At 57.8% G+C, this 19,029-nt stretch overlaps 2 protein-coding genes across 2 annotated transcripts; one reads left to right on the top strand and one right to left on the bottom strand.

Annotated features, from left to right (window-relative positions):
• The first annotated feature begins 3,467 nt into the window (after positions 1 to 3,467).
• On the top strand, positions 3,468 to 8,311 carry PTGDR2 (prostaglandin D2 receptor 2). The gene is made up of 2 exons (XM_059143657.1): positions 3,468 to 3,621; positions 5,720 to 8,311. Exon 2 carries the CDS (start codon positions 5,728 to 5,730, stop codon positions 6,916 to 6,918), a length of 1,191 nt encoding a protein of 396 aa, XP_058999640.1. The 5' UTR covers positions 3,468 to 3,621; positions 5,720 to 5,727; the 3' UTR covers positions 6,919 to 8,311.
• Positions 8,164 to 13,578, bottom strand: CCDC86 (coiled-coil domain containing 86). The gene is made up of 4 exons (XM_059143658.1): positions 12,742 to 13,578; positions 10,821 to 10,950; positions 9,154 to 9,228; positions 8,164 to 8,992 (listed from the first exon to the last, which is right to left on the bottom strand). Exons 1-4 carry the CDS (start codon positions 13,491 to 13,493, stop codon positions 8,873 to 8,875), a joined length of 1,077 nt encoding a protein of 358 aa, XP_058999641.1. The 5' UTR covers positions 13,494 to 13,578; the 3' UTR covers positions 8,164 to 8,872.
• Positions 13,579 to 19,029: the final 5,451 nt, after the last annotated feature.

The raw sequence follows: 19,029 nt of genomic DNA, 5'->3' as shown, positions 1-19,029 counted from the left end.
GTTTCCTGCCGTGCGTCTCACTTCCTCTTTGATTAACTTCTGTAAAAATGTCAGAAAGGAAAATGGAAACCTACTTCCTAAGGCAAGAGCAGAGGGAGAAAACTGGGGAGAACTGGGGGACACATTCCCTTGGGGCCCATTCCCTGGACCGTTGGTTAAACACAGCTGATGTCCTAGGCATCCTCTTGGGAGCCCGAGACACTCCGGTCTGGGAAAGAGGACCTGCAGAATAGGCAGGTGATGGGAAAAGGGCCTTCCAGCCAGCAGCCATGCAAAGGCACTGGGGTAGGTGGAGAGGATGGGGAAGCTGGGGATGAGGGGCAAGGTGCAGGCTTGTGGGCCATGTGTTGGATCCGAGTACAGCACCCAAGGCCCATGGAGACCCAGCGGCGGTCTGTTAGGCTCCAATTTGTCTCCTGCCTGGGGTAGCTGAGGTTGACACCGAGTACCACCCTGTGATGAAGCCTCGCTCTTCCCTTGGCTCCCGTTCTGACTGGCAAGGCATTGCCCCACGGAGGTCCACATCAGCATCACTGCAGACAGTCACAAGGGATAAGCCTACTTAGACTCTGGAGCTGGGGGTAGACTTCTTTCCTGGGGATTCTGGGCTTCACCTCTCTCAGGAGGGTCCTCACTTGCTTCCAGAATACGGATTTTGGCAGATACGCGCGTGGCAAAGGCAAATGTAGGGTCTGGAGTCAGGAAGAGGTTGACATGGAAATGCAGCACACTAAAAATAACTAAATAAGATGCAGCTGGTTTTTGCCTTGTCACTCGGTGGCCTGTGGCCGACTCTAAGCAGAGGGCTGGGCTTACCATCTCCTTGGACTTCCACAGCGGGGAGGGGAGGCATTCGGGGAAGCCCCGCAGCTAAGTGCGCTCTCCCAGGGAGAGCTGCTTCTCCCTGCTCCGAGCACCCCAGGCCCAAGCATCCCAACTCTCCTTTCCAGCAGGTCAGCGTTCTCTGTGTACCCCAGAACCAGCAGCAGGGGGATCTGCGGGGGAACCTGATGGAAATGCAGATGCCCAGGCTGCACCCTTGGCCGGCTGGGAAAGAGACCCAGCAGCCTGGGTTCGGCCAGCCCCCCTGCGAGGTCCCGATGTGCACTTGGTGGAGAGTCACTGGTCTGTATGCATTTAGGCCCTTCCCAAAGGCCCCGGTCACCCTCCCCCCGACTTTCCCCTCTGTGAAGGCCCATCGGCAGTCTTGGTGTCCTCCTGGCGACACCAGCCTGACACCATGGAGGGCTCCCCTAAGGGTTCTCTGATTTCTAAACTTGGCCTGAGCTATTGACCCCTGGCCACTGGAAACTCCTGTCCTCTGTTTCCAGCCAGCGAGCCCCCACCCAAGGCTCCTTCTGCTCCCGTGTACCCCCAAGGCTCTCTCTGATGGGCGACGCGGGCTCCTGTTTCCTGACACTCTTGTCTCTCTGTCCCAGCATCCTATGCTTGAGGGCCTAGGGACTGTGGCACTGGGGAATATGTGCAGAGAGGTTCGCCTCCACTGTGAGAGTACAGTTGGGGGGCCCCCTCAAGAATAGACATCACTGCCTTCTTTAGAAAATGTCTCAGGGCCCTGCCCATTGGGACTACATTTTTGTTTTAGCAAATTTCATAAATTATCCTCAGGAAGGGTTGGGGGGGGGCATCTACAGTGATTACAGGATGGGAAACAGGGGTTGGGGGAAAGGTCTGAAGAATGAGGGTTTCAGGGAAGAAGCCCCTTAGCAGGGCCACCATGAGAGGTTGTGCAGGATGTTCACTGCACAAGGGTACCTGCTGGAGGAGGCAAGGGAGGGCTGAGGTCCTGAGGGCTGGAGGGCTGAAGCCCGATACTCCCCTGCCAAGATGTGTCTACAGGAGGGAAGGGGGGATTCCTTCTTCGCCCAAAGAGCAGTCTATGCACCAAACCTTGCACTTTGAGGCAGGGGTTTGTGCAGAAGGAGTCCTTATTAAAAAACCCTCCTTTCCTGCTGTGAAATTATTTGCCCAAGGTCACAAAGCTTGGGAACGGCAGTGCCTGATCAAAATGCAGTCCAGCTGCAGAGTCCCTGAGCTCACCCCTCCCACAACCGAGCCTGCATGTCCTTGGAGGATGTCCATGGGCCATCAGGTTGGGGCTGGGGGTGGGTAGGGATGGGAGGACTTCCCCCAAAGCAGAATGGCAACACCTGCCTGTTTTCTAGGGAGGGCTGCAGGCACTTGCCTTTGCAAGACCAGGCGCTCCGTGACCGCCAGGAAAGAAGACTTCCCAGCACTAACATTTTGGCTAATCAAGCTGCTTACTGATCTGCCATCTTGGGCTGCAGTGAAAAATATCATCTCCATCCCAAGGTCGCAGTATTTTAGGCATTCTTCACTTGGGATTGCAGGCTTCTTGCAAGTTTATTAATGTGCCATGCCAGGCCCTGTGATGGAGCCTGTGTCCAAACAGAAGATTCTGGTAGAGTCAATCCCATGGGAGCGGGAGGACTTGCCTCGATATGGGAGTTTGTTAACATGTTCTACTGAGCCCTTCCTAGGTGCTGTGACGCTGAGTTTGGAGGAATGCTTCCTGACCCCGGGAGGCTTGATCAGCAAAGACTTGGGGAGCCATTAAATGCAAATTCAGTTTCATCCACTCACCATAAGGCTCTGCGTCCATTTCATTTTATTTTTTCAAAGATTTTATTTATTTATTTGACAGACACAGATCACAAGTAGGCAGAGAGGCAGGCAGAGCGAAAGAGGGGAAAGCAGGCTCCCTGCTGAGCAGAGAGCCCGGGATGCGGGGGCTCGATCCCAGCACCCTGGGATCACGACCTGAGCTGAAGACAGAGGCTTAACCCACTGAGTCAGCCAGGCGCCCCTCTGCACCTATTTTAAATAAAAGCTGTATTGCCCTTGCCCTGTGGTCTCTCCCCCTTGGCCCCTGCCCTGGAGGAGAAAAGGACTAATTTCTGTGAGCACCTACTGTGCACCTGGCACTCTGTAATTGAAGGCACCGTGCTGCCAAGTCTTTGGGACAGACACAGTGGCTGCGTTAGCAGATGGTCAAACCCCAGGGGAGGGGCTGCGCGGGCAGCTGGGGCTCTGCTCTTCCCGCTGCGGCGCCCTGCCTGCCTCAGGATTATGGGGTCAGGAGAGGGCAGCTCAGGGCTGTGGACCCATGCACGAGATGTCCTCCCTTTCATGGACTTCTCCTACACAGCAGTCGCCATCAACACAGCCCCGGAGGCATGCTCCCACTCCCCCACGCCCTTGCAGGGACCCATGGCTCTTGCAAAATCTCTGGGGCTTACAGGAAGGGGGCGGGTAGGGGCTGCCAGCAGTTTTGTCCCTTTCTCATCCATGGAGACCAATGTTACTGGAATCCTGGTGGGACAACTCACCCTCCGCTGTCCCCGCCTTCCCCAACCCCACCCCTAAGCATGCACGCGCGCGCGCTCTCTCTCACACACACACACACACACACACACACACACACACACACACACTGGGGTGGAGGATAGCCATTTCCTCCCTCAACCTCACTCCCCTTCCTCTGCCTGCCCTGTGCGGTGCTTCATTGCCTCCTGGGCAGGCTGCCACCGGGAGCTGACTGTCTCCAGGGCCGGAATCCTGTGCTCCTCCTGTGCCCAGGTAAGGGAGAAGTAGCCCAGGGGCTGGGCAGCATCAGTGCCCTCTCTGCACCCACAAAGGAAGGCGCAGATTTGCCAGGGGAGATGCCCCTAACAACTAGGCAGAGGGATGGGCTTCCCAAAGACTGGAGGGGAAGAGCTGCTCGCAGAAGGGAAGGCGCTAGAAGTCAGGCGCGGTGGTAAACCACAGAAGCTTCTCTCCATACCCACAGGCAGTCTGGGGTGGGGTGTCTTAGGACAACTGACCCCAAAAGCTTGCATTCTCTGCCCCTGACCCCCACTAGAGTAGGACCCTAGCTGCTGGGCTCCCAGAGAATCCCAGGAGGCTGGGCGCTGGCTCCGTGCAGCCAGAAAGCCCAAATTGGGGTGTAGCAGGACTGTGCTCTGCAAGCAACCCCAAGGGACCTGGCTAAGAGGCTGCTGGACTGAAGGGAATGTCCCTGCAGAGAGGGGATGGCACTCATCTGTTGGGTAGAGTCTCAGACGTTGCTCTGAGCCTCGGTATCCTCTTCTTGAAAAATGGGGTCTCACTGGGTCACTGTGGGTGCAACTGCTCAGCAAGATCTAAAGCTTAGGAAGCATGAGCCTGCTCAGGGAACACAGGTCCAACTGCTCCCCACTCCCCTAACTGCGATCCCCAGCTCCAAGGGCTGGGCTGCGTGGAAAAGTCTAGTTTGAGGTCCTGGAGCCTCACCTCACAAAGAACCGTGGTACCCGGAGAAGAGTCTGGGTTTTCTCGTTCTAGTCAACAGTGTTTCCCCTGGAAATGTGAGCGCTGAAGACCACCTCTCCACCCGCCCCCCCACCTCCACCTGCGCTTGCTTATAGCCGCCTGGTGTGGGAAAGGGAACAGGCTGACCACCGCACTGCTGCCACTCCATTCGTCCATGTTGCGTGGGTGGCCCGGGCCTCAGTCTCCTCCCTCGTAAAAATGGGATGAAGTGAAGTTCCAGCACCTTTCTTCTCGAGTCCTGAGCAAGAGAGCACCTATGCAAAGGGCCTATCGTGGTCTCGGGCACATTGTGGGGCCCCAGGACAATCTGAGTCTCTAACTCCTGCTCCCCATCCCCTGCCTCCTGCCTGTAGCCTCCCACCCCTCCCCCTCAGCCCTCACCCATCTCAACCAGCTTCATATCAGGTGGGCTCGGGTTTTTTATGAGGCTGGGGTGTGCACATCTAGGGTTCCTGCACATCTGCCAGAGGCTGGTTTCCCCAGCCCTTACCTGAGAAGTTCCTGAGTAACTATTTGCCCAATGAGTGCGTCACTGAGCAAACAAACAAGCCGGCAGGATTTCCCCTGGGGCGGGGAGATGGGCTCGGCTGCCCCCCAGGCAGGGGAACAGTCCTCCAGCCACACTGGGCCTCCAGGGCCCCAGTCTGATAGTTCCTCATGCCCAGCTCTCTCCTTGCTCTTATCTTATTTCCTCTCCAACTACCAGAGGAGGGGCCGGCTTCATGGTTGAAGGTCAACACACCCAACCTGCCACTGCTGTGGGAGCAGAGGGCCACCCAGACAGGCTGCGGAGGCTAGATGGGAGGGTGCACCCGTGGGTGCGGAGGGTGCATCCCTTAAAGGCAGAGACTTCTCCCACTCCCATTCCCCAGACCGGCTGACCCCTGGTGCCCTTTAGGTGGGACCTCGTTAGTGCCCTAGTGCTCCGGGGATGGGGAAAAGGAGTCCTGCTGGGCCTGGCCTCCTTTCTGTTTCTCCATGTGACCCCAGGGGACACCTGATTATTATAAACAAGACGTATGTAGTGTTTCCTGCACACCCCAGGACTCTGCTCTAAATGCTTATGTATGTAAACTCACTGAACACTCCCAACAGCCCTAGGAGTCCTGTTAGGGCAGACATCCGCATCACAGAGGAGAAAACAGGCTCAGGAAGGTTCAATGGCTCGAGCAAGTTTGCAGTGAGCGGGCGTGCAGCTGGGATGCTATTCCTCCACCTTACTGTCTCTGCTCAAGTTCACTGATCCCTGGGCCAGGGGGTGGAGGCGCTCCTCTATCCCACTCACGGGTAGGGTTCAGATCTCCTGCGGAGGGTCCCCTGCTGTCCCTGCCCAGCCGACCTCAGCACCTTCTTCTCTCCACGGCAGAGTTCACCATGTCCGCCAACGTCACCCTGAAGCCGCTCTGCCCGCTCCTGGAGCAGATGAGCCGCATTCAAAGCCACAGCAACTCGAGCATCCGCTACATGGACCACGCGTCCGTGCTGCTGCACGGGCTGGCCTCGCTGCTCGGCCTGGTTGAGAACGGACTTATCCTCTTTGTGGTGGGCTGCCGCATGCGCCAGACTGTCGTCACCACCTGGGTGCTGCACCTGGCGCTGTCGGACCTGCTGGCCACCGCCACCCTGCCCTTCTTCACTTACTTCCTGGCCGTGGGCCACTCATGGGAGCTGGGCACCACCTTTTGCAAGCTGCACTCCTCCATCTTCTTCCTCAACATGTTCGCCAGTGGCTTCCTGCTCAGCGCCATCAGCCTGGACCGCTGTCTGCAGGTGGTGCGGCCGGTGTGGGCTCAGAACCACCGCACGGTGGCCGCCGCCCACCGAGTTTGCCTGGTGCTCTGGGCCCTGGCGGTGCTCAACACGGTGCCCTACTTCGTGTTCCGGGACACCATCCGGCGGCTGGACGGCCGCATCATGTGCTACTACAACGTGCTGCTCCTGAACCCCGGGCCCGACCGCGACGCCACGTGCAACTCGCGCCAGGCGGCCCTGGCCGTCAGCAAGTTCCTGCTGGCCTTCGTTGTGCCGCTGGCCATCATCGCCTCGAGCCACGCGGTCGTGAGCGTGCAGCTGCGCCACCGCGGCCGCCGGCGGCCCAGCCGCTTCGTGCGCCTGGTGGCGGCGGTGGTGGCGGCCTTCGCGCTCTGCTGGGGTCCCTACCACGTGTTCAGCCTCCTGGAGGCGCGCGCGCACGGCGACCCCGCGCTGCGGCCGCTCGTGTGGCGTGGCCTGCCCTTCGTCACCAGCCTGGCCTTCGTAAACAGCGTGGTCAACCCGCTACTCTACGTGCTCACCTGCCCCGACGTGCTGCACAAGCTGCGGCGCTCGCTGCGGAGCGTGCTGGAGAGCGTGCTGCTGGACGACAGCGAGCTGGGCGGCCCGGGCAGCAGCCGCCGCCGCCGCGCCTCCAGCTCCCGCGCCCCCCGCGCGCCCCACGTGTCCTGGCCCGCGCGTCTGCTCGCCTGGGTGCGGGGCGGCGGCGCAGAGTCCACGCGGAGGGCCAGCTCTCGCTCCCAGGACGAGAGGGGCCCCCTGAACAGGGTGCTGAGCACCACATCTGGGTAGAGGCTGGCGCGGGGGTGGGGGTCGGCGATCCAGCGTGAGCGCGTCCCGCAGGCGGGGGCAGGCCGGACAGGGAGCTGCCTGTACAACACCTCCCATGACTCGGTTCCCCTCACGACCATCAGCGGGAGGGACGCCGGCCGAGATCCCTCATTTCCGCCGAACTCCCAGGAAGCAGGGCAGGGCTGCTGGTCAGCGGACCCGATGCGGACCAAGGAGGGGTTAAATGCACAAGATTTCTCAAACTAGGGTGCAGGGGATGCCCCTTCCAGGAGTGCAACTTTACCAGCTGGCGGGAGGGGAAAGGGAGGGAAGTATTTTTCCATGAAGCCAGGGATGCGTTTTGGAGTAGAAAATGGAGAACAAAAGTTTGGGAAGCACCGGTCCGGTCTAACTCTCCATGTAGTCCCCAGCCAGCGCTCACTGAGCTGGATGCCTGATCCTGCAGTCTACCCACGATACAGCTGCGATACATGGGCTTAATCCACTTGACCCAAGTATAGCGTCTGCATACTCACCAGTAACCATCATGCGGTTCGATTACTGTCCAGTAAGTGAAACAACACTCCCTCCACCCCCAACATACCCGAGGTACTAAAGGTCTTGGCTGTGAGAGGCCTGGTCTCTATCCAGCACCAGCTGAGGGGTTTCTAAGGTAGAAAGAGCAAGGGCTATAGCCGTTGGTCTGGGCTAATCCAAGTGCAGTGGGCATCTCTGCTGAAGGTCTTATCTGTGCACAGCAGCCTCTGAGACCACAGCGTATGACATTTCCTCAAGAATCTGACATCTGTACAGCCCTGGTACTTCACCGGGGTGCCCTCTGGGCAATGCTGGTAATCCTCAAATCTTTCCAAAGCTCACCTCCCAACCACACAGAAGCTGGGCGACTGTCCCAATCTGTAGCAGCGAGGGCTCAGTCGGACCTCCATACAGCACATCCAACTCTCCTCTGCCCACCACACATTAGAGGACGAAGACCACTGCACTTGGGTCTGTCCCTGGGCCCACAGGCAGAACTGTAGCTGATAACTGTTTGGTTAGTGGAATGTCGGTCCAGCTCGGAAGCGCGTGGCTGGGGTCCTGAAGGCTGGGCTGGCTGGCTCACTGTTCATCACCGCACCGGGCCTTGCTCACAGCAGGTGCTCAGCGGTCGGCTGGATCCACCGCTGGCCGAACCAATGTCCATCCTCACACCTCCCCACGTTCCCTGCTACCTTCCCCTTGCTTCACTCTTGGCACTTCCCACTGTTTAACTCAATACGGTTTCCCTGTTTATTATGTTTTTTCCATCAGAATGAAAGCTCCTTGGGGGCTGGGGCCTCTGTCTGTATTCCCCGGTACGTACATTTGTGCCTGTATAAAGCGGGCGTCCAATAAATGTTTGTTACAGACAGGATGGCGTGAGTGAATCAGATCTGTGGGTCTCCTGCAGAGTCCGGCGCAGGTAGAGGGAGCTGGGGGGTGGGGGTAGGGGCGGGAGGTGCAGACCTCACTTCCTGAAACCTCCTTAACCTTTCAGTGTTGAAAAGTCGGGGAAGCCGGGTTCAGCTGGCCGGGCGACTGGGCCAGTGGGCTGCAGAGACACCCCAAGGAGCCTTTGGGATGGTGTGAGGGAACCTGGTTCCTGACTGCAGTCTCCTGGCCTGGGTTGGACCCATGACTTTGAGACAGAAATACACATTTTAGGGAGTCCCCCTCCAGTTGTCAGCTCCCAAGGAACCAGAGAATTTACCCTTCTTGGCTGCAAGGCACTTGAGGAAGGAGGAGAGGGGAGGAAGGAGGTGGGGGTGGGGCTGAACCTCTTTCCTCCTCCAGTCTCTGCCAGGCCCCAGGTTCCTCCGGGCTTGTGTGCCCTTGAAGACTCAGAAATCCCCTGGGGCAGAGTGGCATGGCGCTAGCACTGGAGGGCCATGGCCTGACAAATGTGAGTCCGACACAGCAGCTGGCCGCAGCGCAGTCAGATCTTGGCCGCTGGCCCCTGGGGTGGCTGCTTCTGCAGCAGTGCCAGCGTGTCCCGCTTCTGAATGGAGCGAAGCTGCTTCTTCTTTGCCCGCTTGAGCTTAGCAGGGTTTCGGATCTGGGGGTGGTGTAAGGAGAGGGCATTAGTGTGGCTGACATCTTTGCCCTGTGCCCTGGGGACAGGGAGGCCACTTCGTGGGGGTGGGGGGGGGGAAGGCATCTTGAGCACAGCGCCTAGCCCAGCCACGGTTCAGATCCCCCCAGCAAGACAACACTCACCACTTGGACAACCTCTGCCCTCCGCTCATTCTCCAGGCGGCGTTTCAGGTTCTCGGCCCGGCGCTGTTTCTTCTCCTGGAACAGAGGCGATGGGGATCTGAGGCTGGGAATTGGGGCAGCCCTGGTCTCTTAGGCCTCAGAGGAGTGAGAGCTGGCTGAGTTCCCAAGGACAGCAAAGACCCTCTCGTCCCCGTGCGACTGTTGCTGGCGGTGTGGGCCAGTGAGGCGATACGCCCTTGGCCTGGACTGCGACCGAGACAGGAGGATGGTGGGTGGGAGGAGGGAAGACGCAGGTGTCTCCCCACCTGGAAACTCAGGCACAGGCACGAAGGCCCCTACACCATCCCCCACCCTGCCATCAACTTCGGGGGGGGGGGGTGGGCTGGCGCTTTCCCTCAGTCCCACCCTCTCAGGGTCTCTAAGGTTCATGCAGGTGGGGAGTGGAGGCTACAGGGAAGAGGCTCCTGGGCTATCTGGCCCTGGTTCAAATCCCAACTCTGCTGCTTCCAAATGAGTGACCTTGGCCAAGCTGACAAGCTCTCTGGGCCTCAAGCCCCATCTTGAATGTGAAGAGGCTTCCACAGAGCTGTCCTGAGGAATAAGTAAACACACGCCTACACCGGCCTCGGGGGATAACCTGGCCTGGCGGGCACACTTCAAACATGGATTCACTGGGGTCTGTCTTAGGCGTGGGGAGTCCAGTGGCTCCGGCTATGCCGACTGCTGTCCCGGGGCGGCCAGGTTGGGGGGGCAAGTGGGTGTCGGCTCCGAGGTCCCTGCATGGTCAGGGGCCTCTCCAGGTTTTGACGACTCAGGGGATAAGGGGTGGCCGTGGCCCCTGGGGAGGAGAAAGGAGAAGTGAGATTTGGGCTCCTGTCCGGGGAAGGGCCGGTCTGGGGGTACTGCCGGGGGGCGGTGACAAGAAGTCTGTCTTGCCCAAGAGGTAGTCAGGGCCGCACAGGAAGTAAGATAAGGACCCGGCACACAGCAGCAGCCACACAGGCAGCAGGGCCTTGGCCACAGCTGCACAGGGTGACTCAAAGCAGAGGACAGATGACTGAATTGACTGGCCCTGCCCCTTCCCTTGCTGGCCAGGCTCAGGGTGAGAGGTCTGACTCCTCCTGTGCCCTTCGGATCAGTAGACAAGTGACATCCCTCTGATGACCACCGTCCTGAAGGGGTGTTGTGGAGGACCCCATGTTCTCTGGGTGCTGCCTACTGGGGCTTCCTGGAGACTGAAGGGGGGTTAGGGGAGGATACCTCTAATGGGGCATTTCCGGCCTGCGGATCAGCAGCAGGGAGGCAGCTGGAGGAAGGTGTGGGGTATCCACTTTGCTGATGTGTGGTGGCTGTCTCTTGAGGAATGACGGCACCAGTACCAGGGAAAAGGCTCTCCTACCCCACTGACGACCCTGAAGCCCGTCTTGCCAGATGCTTCCATCAGCAGTGAGGGCCACTGCGGGGAACGTGGTACGGGGTTCCTTCCCACCCTTGAGTCTCTTATGGAGCCCTGGGCTAAACTGGGCGCCGCACTGGGCTTCCCCACCTCGTGGTCCTACATGGCACTACTGCTTCTGGCCAGGCTCCCCGCTGCCCCAGGTCCATTCCAGCAGTCACCGGCTCAGCCCCCTGAGCTCCAGCCTCAGCCGGGATGGCTGGTTCCTCACCTGCCGTCGCTTCTCCTTCTCCTCCTCTAGGTGCCGGGCGAAGTCCTTGGCCAGCTTCCTCTCCTGTCGTTCCTTCATCTTCCGCTGCCAGGATGTGCGCAGGGGCTTGTCCTGCACCATTTGGGAGAACCTGGATGGGAGCCAACGGGTGCTCGCGTCGTCCGCGGGAGGGGCCCGTGCCCACTTCCCTCTCAGCTCTGGGCCTTCCTCCCCAGAACCCAGGCAGAATTGCATCCTCCCCTGCCCGTTTGCCAGGCAGTCACCCCTCTGGGTCTGCAGGGACGGGCCCTAATCATGCTGCCATTTCTAAAGCCCTAGTTACGTGTCCCTACGATGGGTGCTCTTGTTCCTCCCATTTTAAAGAGGAGCAAATCAAGGCTCAAAGAGGTTAACTGCCCAGGTCACCTTCCACCTGAACAGCCATCAAAACTGAAATCCCTGTCTGTCACCAGAGTCCTGACCACGGAGCCTTTCCGTAAGGTTCTGCTGCTTCTGCCCAGCAAGCTCAGCTTGGGCGCTAATGTTAGGGTTCTCTCTGGGGGTGGCCCGTTCCATTCCAGAACAGTGTGGGATTAGAGGATATTGGGGGACATCCTAATTTTTGTAAGAGCAGCGCTGCCAAGCAGAACTTCCTGTGATGGTGGAAAAGCTCACTATTCACTGGCCGGTAAGGCAGCCCCTAGTCACACCGGCAGCTGAGCAACTTGAGATGTGTTTGGTGTGACGGGAGGAATTGAATTTTAGGTTTTTAAATTTTAATCAACTTACACTGAAGTTGCCACCTGTGGCTGGCGACTACGCGATTGGGACAACACAGCGCCAGAGCATCAGTTTTACCGGGAGGTTGAGGGCAGAGAGGCCTGGCTTTCAAGGCCGGGGTCTGCCTCCTACTACTTGGGTACCTTGGGCAAGGAGCCGGAGTTTCAGTGACTTCCCACGTTGAACAGAAATGAGAATGGCTCCTGTTCCAAAGGGTGGTGGGAGGATGAGACAAGGCTGGACAAGCATTTAGCACACGGCTCTGCGCAGGGGAGAGAGACGGCACACCCGAGGAGCACTGTGCAGGGGGCATCTGGCCTGAGCTCCGAAGAGAGGGCCGCAGCCGGGCTTTCCCAGCCCACTGCAGGTGCTGTGTCCACTATCTCTGGGCTCTGCTCACCATCTGCCGAAGCTGCTTCCTCGAAGGCCCCGAACATCAATTCAATGGCCCTTTGGCCCTTATCCACAAGACCACCTGAGGCTTCCACATGTGTTTTAGTTCTACCACAGCTGCAACTTTACTGGTCTCTCTGCTTTCACCCCTGACGTCCTACTGTCTAATAACCCCGATTTCTCTGCTTAGCCTTGAGTTCCCCTTATATAAAATGAGGATAATCCTAGCATCAGCTGCTTCATAGAGATGCGTGCAGATTCAAGGCCATGAGGCATGCTGGTCCCTCTGTCTGTCCCTTTGTCCCGTTCCCTGTCCCATCCTTACCAAGATGCTCAGCAGCGTTCTACACGCTCAGTGCTCCATAATACTTTCTAACACAAGGGCAAATAACTGTGATGGATACCAGCTGGTGAAGACCTCATAGCTTTTTATCAAGTTACGGCTGGTTTATCTGCTTCTGCTTCCCTCACTGGAAAGCAGGCAGGCAGAGGGAATGCTTGTAGAATGAATACGTAACTGAGGTGCTCTAGGAGAGGTACACAGGTACTCTGAGGAGGAAAGCATCACAGAAATAACCTCTGAGGGCTGGTCTCACCCACCCTGGGATCCCAGAACATTTTACCACAACCTGATTATAATGACCTGTTTGTGTGAGACCCTCCCACCCCCAAATGTGAGCTCTCTCCATCCCTGGTCCCATCACCAGGTTGCACTGGTGCCCCAACACCACAGAGAACCACACTCCTGCCCAACTGTCCCCAGCTTCACCTTTTCTTGGAGCGGTCCTTCCACACCCGCCCCGATTTGGGCTTTCCCATAGGGATTACAGGAACCTCCTCCCCCGCCTTCAACTTCTTGGACGCTGGGGTCTGGGCTGACGAACTTGTCCGCTTCTGCGCCCCGAGGCTGCTTCGCACCGTCTTCGCGGCCGGAGGTGGCTTGCTCGGCTCGCGCTGACCCCGGGGGGAGGCAGGTGACTGGGCTGTCGGCTCCTGGAGTGGCCGCGAGGGCTCCGGACCCGGCGCTTGCTCAGCCAAGTAAGGCTCAGGGGATCCTGGGTGCAGATGATGTCGGGGAGACCCCGGGGCCAGCTCCTTCTTACTCAGTGACAACTCCGAGTCCGGTTTTTCCTGGATCTGGGAGAACTCTGTGGACTCCCCACTTGGCTTTGGCTGAAATCCGGGGGGTTCTGGACCCGACTCCGGAAGTGTTTGGAGCGACTCCAGGCCTGGGTTCTGCTGGCGCTGGAGGGACGGTGGGCCCGGCTCCGGCTCCCTTCCGGGGGTCCCCAAACCTGCACCCTTCGGTAGAATAGGTGACCCCGGGCTTGTCTCCGGCTGACGTCGGGGGGACTCCAGGGCGGGTTGCTGAGCACACGGAGACTCGGGCTCCCCCGTCTCTTTCGGGTCCAACTTGAACTCCACAAGGGCCCGTCTCGCCCGCAAAACTGAGCTGGGGGTCTCGGGGGATTCAGGGTTTAGGCCTTCCAGCCTCCGGCTGCGCCTGAGCGGCGTATCCATGGCGGGTCCTGAAAGTTTCCAATCTCAGCCCACGTGCAGCCTCCACCTTGTCGGGGACGACCGGCGCGATCCTATGACGTCAGGAGCCGCCCTGCGTGAGGGAGGAGGGGCCGTTGCCGGGGAGACCACGTTGGTGATGGGCAGAGAGGCGGGGCCCGAGTCGGCTGGGCTTACAAAGCGCGTGCGCAAAGCGCTGCGGCGCATTTACTCGCAGGGGAGATCTAGCTTGAGGTCTGCGTTTTTCTTTCGTGCAAACTCATTGTCCGTGGTGAAAAGAGTGCGCAAATAGAGAAAGGAAGGGGGTGGAGGACCCACTTCAGGGAGAGAAGAAGATTGGAAAAAGGTCCATGGAAACTTTCTTTGGGCCTCGGTTTTCTCATTGGTGATCCGGGTAATTCTGCACAAGCTTAGTGTGTCCAACGTGATTCTCTGAGTCCTCTTAACTGCCAGAGTTCATGCTACCTGGCGGATCCTGGAAGCGGGAAATCTCTTAAGGCTTGAGTTATATGATAAATGTAACCCCTTCCTTCCCTTCTCCCCTCCTGCGCTTAAATATCAAATCTACAGCTCTCTCTTTTCAACATTTACACCATTCATGCCTGAAGCTGAAGTGCTTACCCTTTGGTAAGATGCACTAAAAATTTGTGTCCGGGACCATTCAGCCCCAGTTCTGGAAAGAGCGATCAAATCACCACTGACCTTCTTTTCAACCAAGACAGAGCTCCCTGCCCCAGCGTGTGAGCCAGCCAGCCTTTTCCCCTCTGCGTGAGACCCAGGAGGAACTTTTGATTCACTCACAGCATGTATCTGAGGAAGGAAAGAACGTCTTGGAAGCTGCCCAACCGTATCCCAGTGCTTTTCAGTGATTCCTTAGAACTGCAGGGGGATGGCCTTCAGGGATCCCAGGACCCCTGTCCAGCTGTCCCAGGGACTTCTTTTACAAACCGCTGTTTCTCCCAACTGAGGGGTTATGAGAGGGCCTGGGAAGCTGTCCAAGGGTGTTCAGGGGACAGAGAAAGAAGGCGGCCCAGACAACCAGGCCCTTAGTCTGTCTTCAGGGGAGGGGGGACGCCTGCTTCTACCTGCTGAGTCACTCCACTACTGACACTGAGCAGGAGTGAGGTCAGATTGCCCCCCGACCCCCATGTCTGGAGTGCTGATCAAGGAGGAGGTGAGGAGGAGGAAAACCCAGGCAAAGGTTCCCGGAGAACGGAAAAGTGGGCTGAGAATCCCTTAATACCTCTCGCCCCTGGGCTGGTGCCACAGCACAGAAAGGGCACCCTGATGAGTTCAGCCTGTTGAAATCTCCTGCCTAAGGGTAAGGCGATGGCACCTCTTCTCCACTGTCCCTTCATGTCGTCGGAAATAGTTGCACCCCTGTGTAGTAATCTCGGGTCAGCCTCCACCTTTCTGGCCGTTCTCTGAAGCTTCGTCTGTAGCCTCAGTGCCCTCCTCCTGTTCCTGGGCTATGGAGAGCCTGGCAGCTCAGCTTCCCACTGCAGAAGCAGCTAGGACCTCTCCTTGCTCAGCACTCCTAGCCCCCAGCTCTTGGCTGCTTGAATTCTCTGCAGCAGCCTGGAGGCCGGAACGGCCTCCACTCCAAACCAAGCCCAGTGTGCATTACCAGGAGGGCTGGAAGAGACTCTATACCACTGCTGGGCGGCTGCTCTGCTCCAGGCCACTCTTGGCTCCCTGCTTCCTGAGCTCCTGTCCCCCGCTGGAGGGGTTGCTCACAAAGGCCAGGTGGATTGTATACCAGCTTAAAATACTTCAGAAGGGGGTCTCAGATCCCTGCCAGGGTGGTGTGAGGAAGGGAGGTGGGTTTTTTTTTTTTTTTAAAGATTTTATTTATTTGACAGAGAAATCACAAATAGAGAGGCAGGCAGAGAGAAAGGGGGAAGCAGGCTCCCTGCTGAGCAAAGAGCCTGATGCGGGGCTCGATCCCAGGACCCTGAGACCATGACCTGAGCTGAAGGCAGAGGCTTAACCCACTGAGCCACCCAGGTGCCCCGAGGAAGGGAGGTGTTTTATAGACATTTTTTGAATCAGGGTGGAGACATCGAGCAAATTGTAACCCCGAACCCTCCACTCCCTCCTGAGCTTGGTATGTCAGTATCATAATCAGTGGTGTTCAGGGACCCAGGGGAGACGCCTGCATTTTTCAGAAAAGCCCAATGTGACAGTCACTGCTGGGACTCCTTTGCTTTCTACTGCAACGGTCCCAGCTTCCTTGCCTTTGGGCATGGGGAAGGGCTGCTGAAGGGTTCTCTACCCTCCACAGAGCCCCCCAGCAGGACCAAGCAAAGGCAACCTGGTTGTTCATGCACCTTTTTTTGGCTTCTTCCCGGTCCCTGCCTCACTTTCCCACTTCCTTACAGGTATGTGCTGGGGTCATTTTCCGAACAGACTATTTGCGTGTAAGTCCTGTCTCTCAGTTGGCTGTGGAGGAACCCAGCCTAAAGCCCTGGGGTAAGCAATATTGGGCCAGGCATTCTTTCAAGGTCTCTCTCTCTCCAAACCCATTCAATCCTCATAAAAACCCTGTGAGGTAGGTGCTGTTGATATTACTCCCATTTCACAGATAAAGATACTGAGACACAGAGAGGCTGGGATGCTTGCAAAGGTTGCACAGCAAATAAATGGGGGAGGTGCGGTCCACACCAGCTGTCTGACCTCAGAGCCACAACTCTTAAGAGGAAGTCTCCCTCTTATCTGGCTGAGGAAATCGAGGCACAGAAAAGCTAAGGAGCTCACCTAAAGTTACACAGCTACACATTGAGGTGCCAGGATTACTAAACTGGGATGCTTAGCCACCTTGCTCCCCTGTTCCTCACACTGATCCTGGTCTGTGCACTCCCTGGGAGGAACTGGGTGCCACGTTGCCCCACAGGCCACGTAGGGTTTGGCGTACCACATACAGCGGGCAGAGCCTGCTGAATCAGCACCACACGGCTTATGTGAGATCTGCTGACTGAGGAAAACCACGCACCCGTGAAGATAGGCATCAGGTGTTCTTCTCCAGGCATTGGCCCTCCATCCTGCCAAGGGTGCTGCAGTGAGGGGGGTGACAGTCTCCGGATGTTGGGGGCCTGTATCTGTACGGTCTTCTGCTCGGCGTGGAGACTGGGTCCTGGGGTCGTTGGTGGCACTAACCGGCAGTCGCTAAGTGCCAGGCCCTCTCCTGGGGTTTCGGGGGGGCAGAGGGCTATCACGGGCAGCTGCTCCTGCCTTGTCGCTGCTTGCTGAACGAGGGAGCAGGGGAAGGGATGCCACCTCACAGGGTGTGGGCTAGAGAATGATCGCCTGTGCCGCGTGAGAGGCGAGCAGCCCCATTTTCCTGACCGGGGAATCCGAGGCTGGGAGAGGTTGTGATCTGGCGCAGGGTGACTCAGGGTGCGCGGCCAGGACTGGGATTTGGGGCTTCCTGCCGTCACACCCACACTCTTGCTCTCCAGTCACCGAGCCGGGATTGGAAGCAGGGGGAGCTGAGGCTGTGGAACGACAGGGCGGCGGTGGTGGTGGTGGGGGGGGTAGCTGGCAACGGGCGTTGGAGGGTGTGCTGGAGTGAGGACAGGGTCCTGATGAAGTAGAGATGTCCTCTGGCTGGGCTGCCCTTCACTGGGCCCCACGCGCCCAGGCGGCCCTCTCTTCCTCTCAGAGATCTCTTATGTGTTTGAAGACCATTTTCCTGTAGCTTCCCCAGAATTGTGTTTTATCCAAGTGGAACACCTTCTGCTCTTCCCCTTGTCCTTCTCATGACAACACAGTAAGCCTTCGGGAGAGACAGCAGCGGTTCTCTAAAATCCTTCCAGAACGTGCTGTCCAGCACTCCCTCAGGCACCCAGGGCTGACTACCCCACAGAGAGCTGAGGACCTTTGTCCCCTGCCTACTCCACGATTCCTATCAGCGTGGCCAATCCGTTGAGACCCTCAGTCCGGATCCAGCTGCCATCCCCTAGATCCTGGACACGGGCTGTTGGTTTTTCCTGGACTGGTGCAGGCTTTGTCACTTGGCCTGGTTGCATTTGACTTTGACCTGCTGGAGAGCCAGCTGTCCTTCTTCAGTACCTGCTCCCCCTCCCTCTGTGCATGTGTGAACCACTGCTTCTAGGAACCTGTGCTCAGATCCTGCCCAGAACGTGCGAGAGGACCAGTGTTATCGCGTCCGTTCTTATCATGAGTGCTTATCTCAGAGCTTCATCTCTTCTGTGGGTTCCGTAGCTCGCACTGACTTTCAGGTCCTCAGGAGGAGGGGGAGAGACCCTAGCAGAGGGCTGTAGCGGTGAGGACGGAGTGGCCCCTGGGGCCTTTGGTGTGAGGCCTCCCTCTGCCAGCCCCAGAAGCATGTTCTCCTGCCCAAGGCAGGTCAAGGAAGGGCTGTGGGGGTGGTTGGGCAATGTACCCCTGTGGCAGGTGGGAGCGTCCCCGCGGAAGGGGTAGCAGGTCATACCCCACGGTGTCCAACGGCCATGCTTCTCAAACTTTGGGGGGCATCTCAATCCTATGGAGGGCACGTTGCAAGACAGTCGTGGGCCCTGACCACAGACATTATGACTTGGTATGTCTGGGGTCGGCCTGAGAGTCTGCGTTTCCCTAAGTTCCCAGGGGCTGCTGCTAGTTCTTGGGCCACGTTTTGAGAGCAGCGATGTGCAGGGGGAAATCAGTGGTTCAGGAAGAGCTTTCCTGCTTCATTTTCCCAGAAAGGGCAGGGCCAAGCTCACCATCACCCGACAATTTATTTACCCACCACATATTTATGGAATGTTTACTCTGTGGCTGGAGCTCAGAGTACAGCAGGGAATGGGGCAGTTGTGGTCCCTGTCAGAGGGTGCATATGTACGTCGTCTTGGGCATGGATATTAAACACTTAAATCTCAAAACTTTCCTTCAGGGAAGGCTGAGCAGAAATCATTTTCCCTGTTTCCCAGGTGAGGAAATAGCACTGGAGAGAGGTCACATGACTTGCAGAATGGCAGTGGCAGAACCTGAACTCAGGACATTACTCAAAAGGGGGCTGCTGTCCCCTGGCTGGGAGCCATCTCTACCTTATGGGGCTGGGCTTAGGGGGCCAAGCTACAGGCCCTGGTGTCAGTAGGTGACAGCGGGAGGCTTCATCCTTATGTATGGAAGGAGAGCTTGATAGATATTTATACACTCCCATGCCCACACCCGCGACTCTCAGTTCCCAAGACCTGCCTAGCTGCCGAGTTTCACAGTGAGTCACTTCCCCTCCCTGCCTCTCTGTTTGCTTATTCCTCTCCTCTCATTTCCCCTAAAGTTTGTTTTTCCTAGGCTCTGGTCCTTCCTCAGTGCGATATCTGCTCCAGTGAAGGATGCCTCTCCCAACCAAGATGGTGGCCTCATCTCCAAGGCAACCCCCCAAGACTTTGCCTTGGTGACCAAGTGGCAAATTATGAGACCGCTTTCCTGAAGCATGGACCAGCAAGGTCCCTGCTTGAGAACGGGCTCTGCAGACCCCATGGATGGGAACTCTTGGCTCGTCCTACCTCTGCAGACTCTAGCCAGGCACCACAGG

Source organism: Mustela lutreola, chromosome 1 (assembly GCF_030435805.1).
Source record: "Mustela lutreola isolate mMusLut2 chromosome 1, mMusLut2.pri, whole genome shotgun sequence".
NCBI classification, from domain to species: domain Eukaryota; kingdom Metazoa; phylum Chordata; class Mammalia; order Carnivora; family Mustelidae; genus Mustela; species Mustela lutreola.
This window is presented reverse-complemented; position numbering and strand designations above follow the sequence as displayed.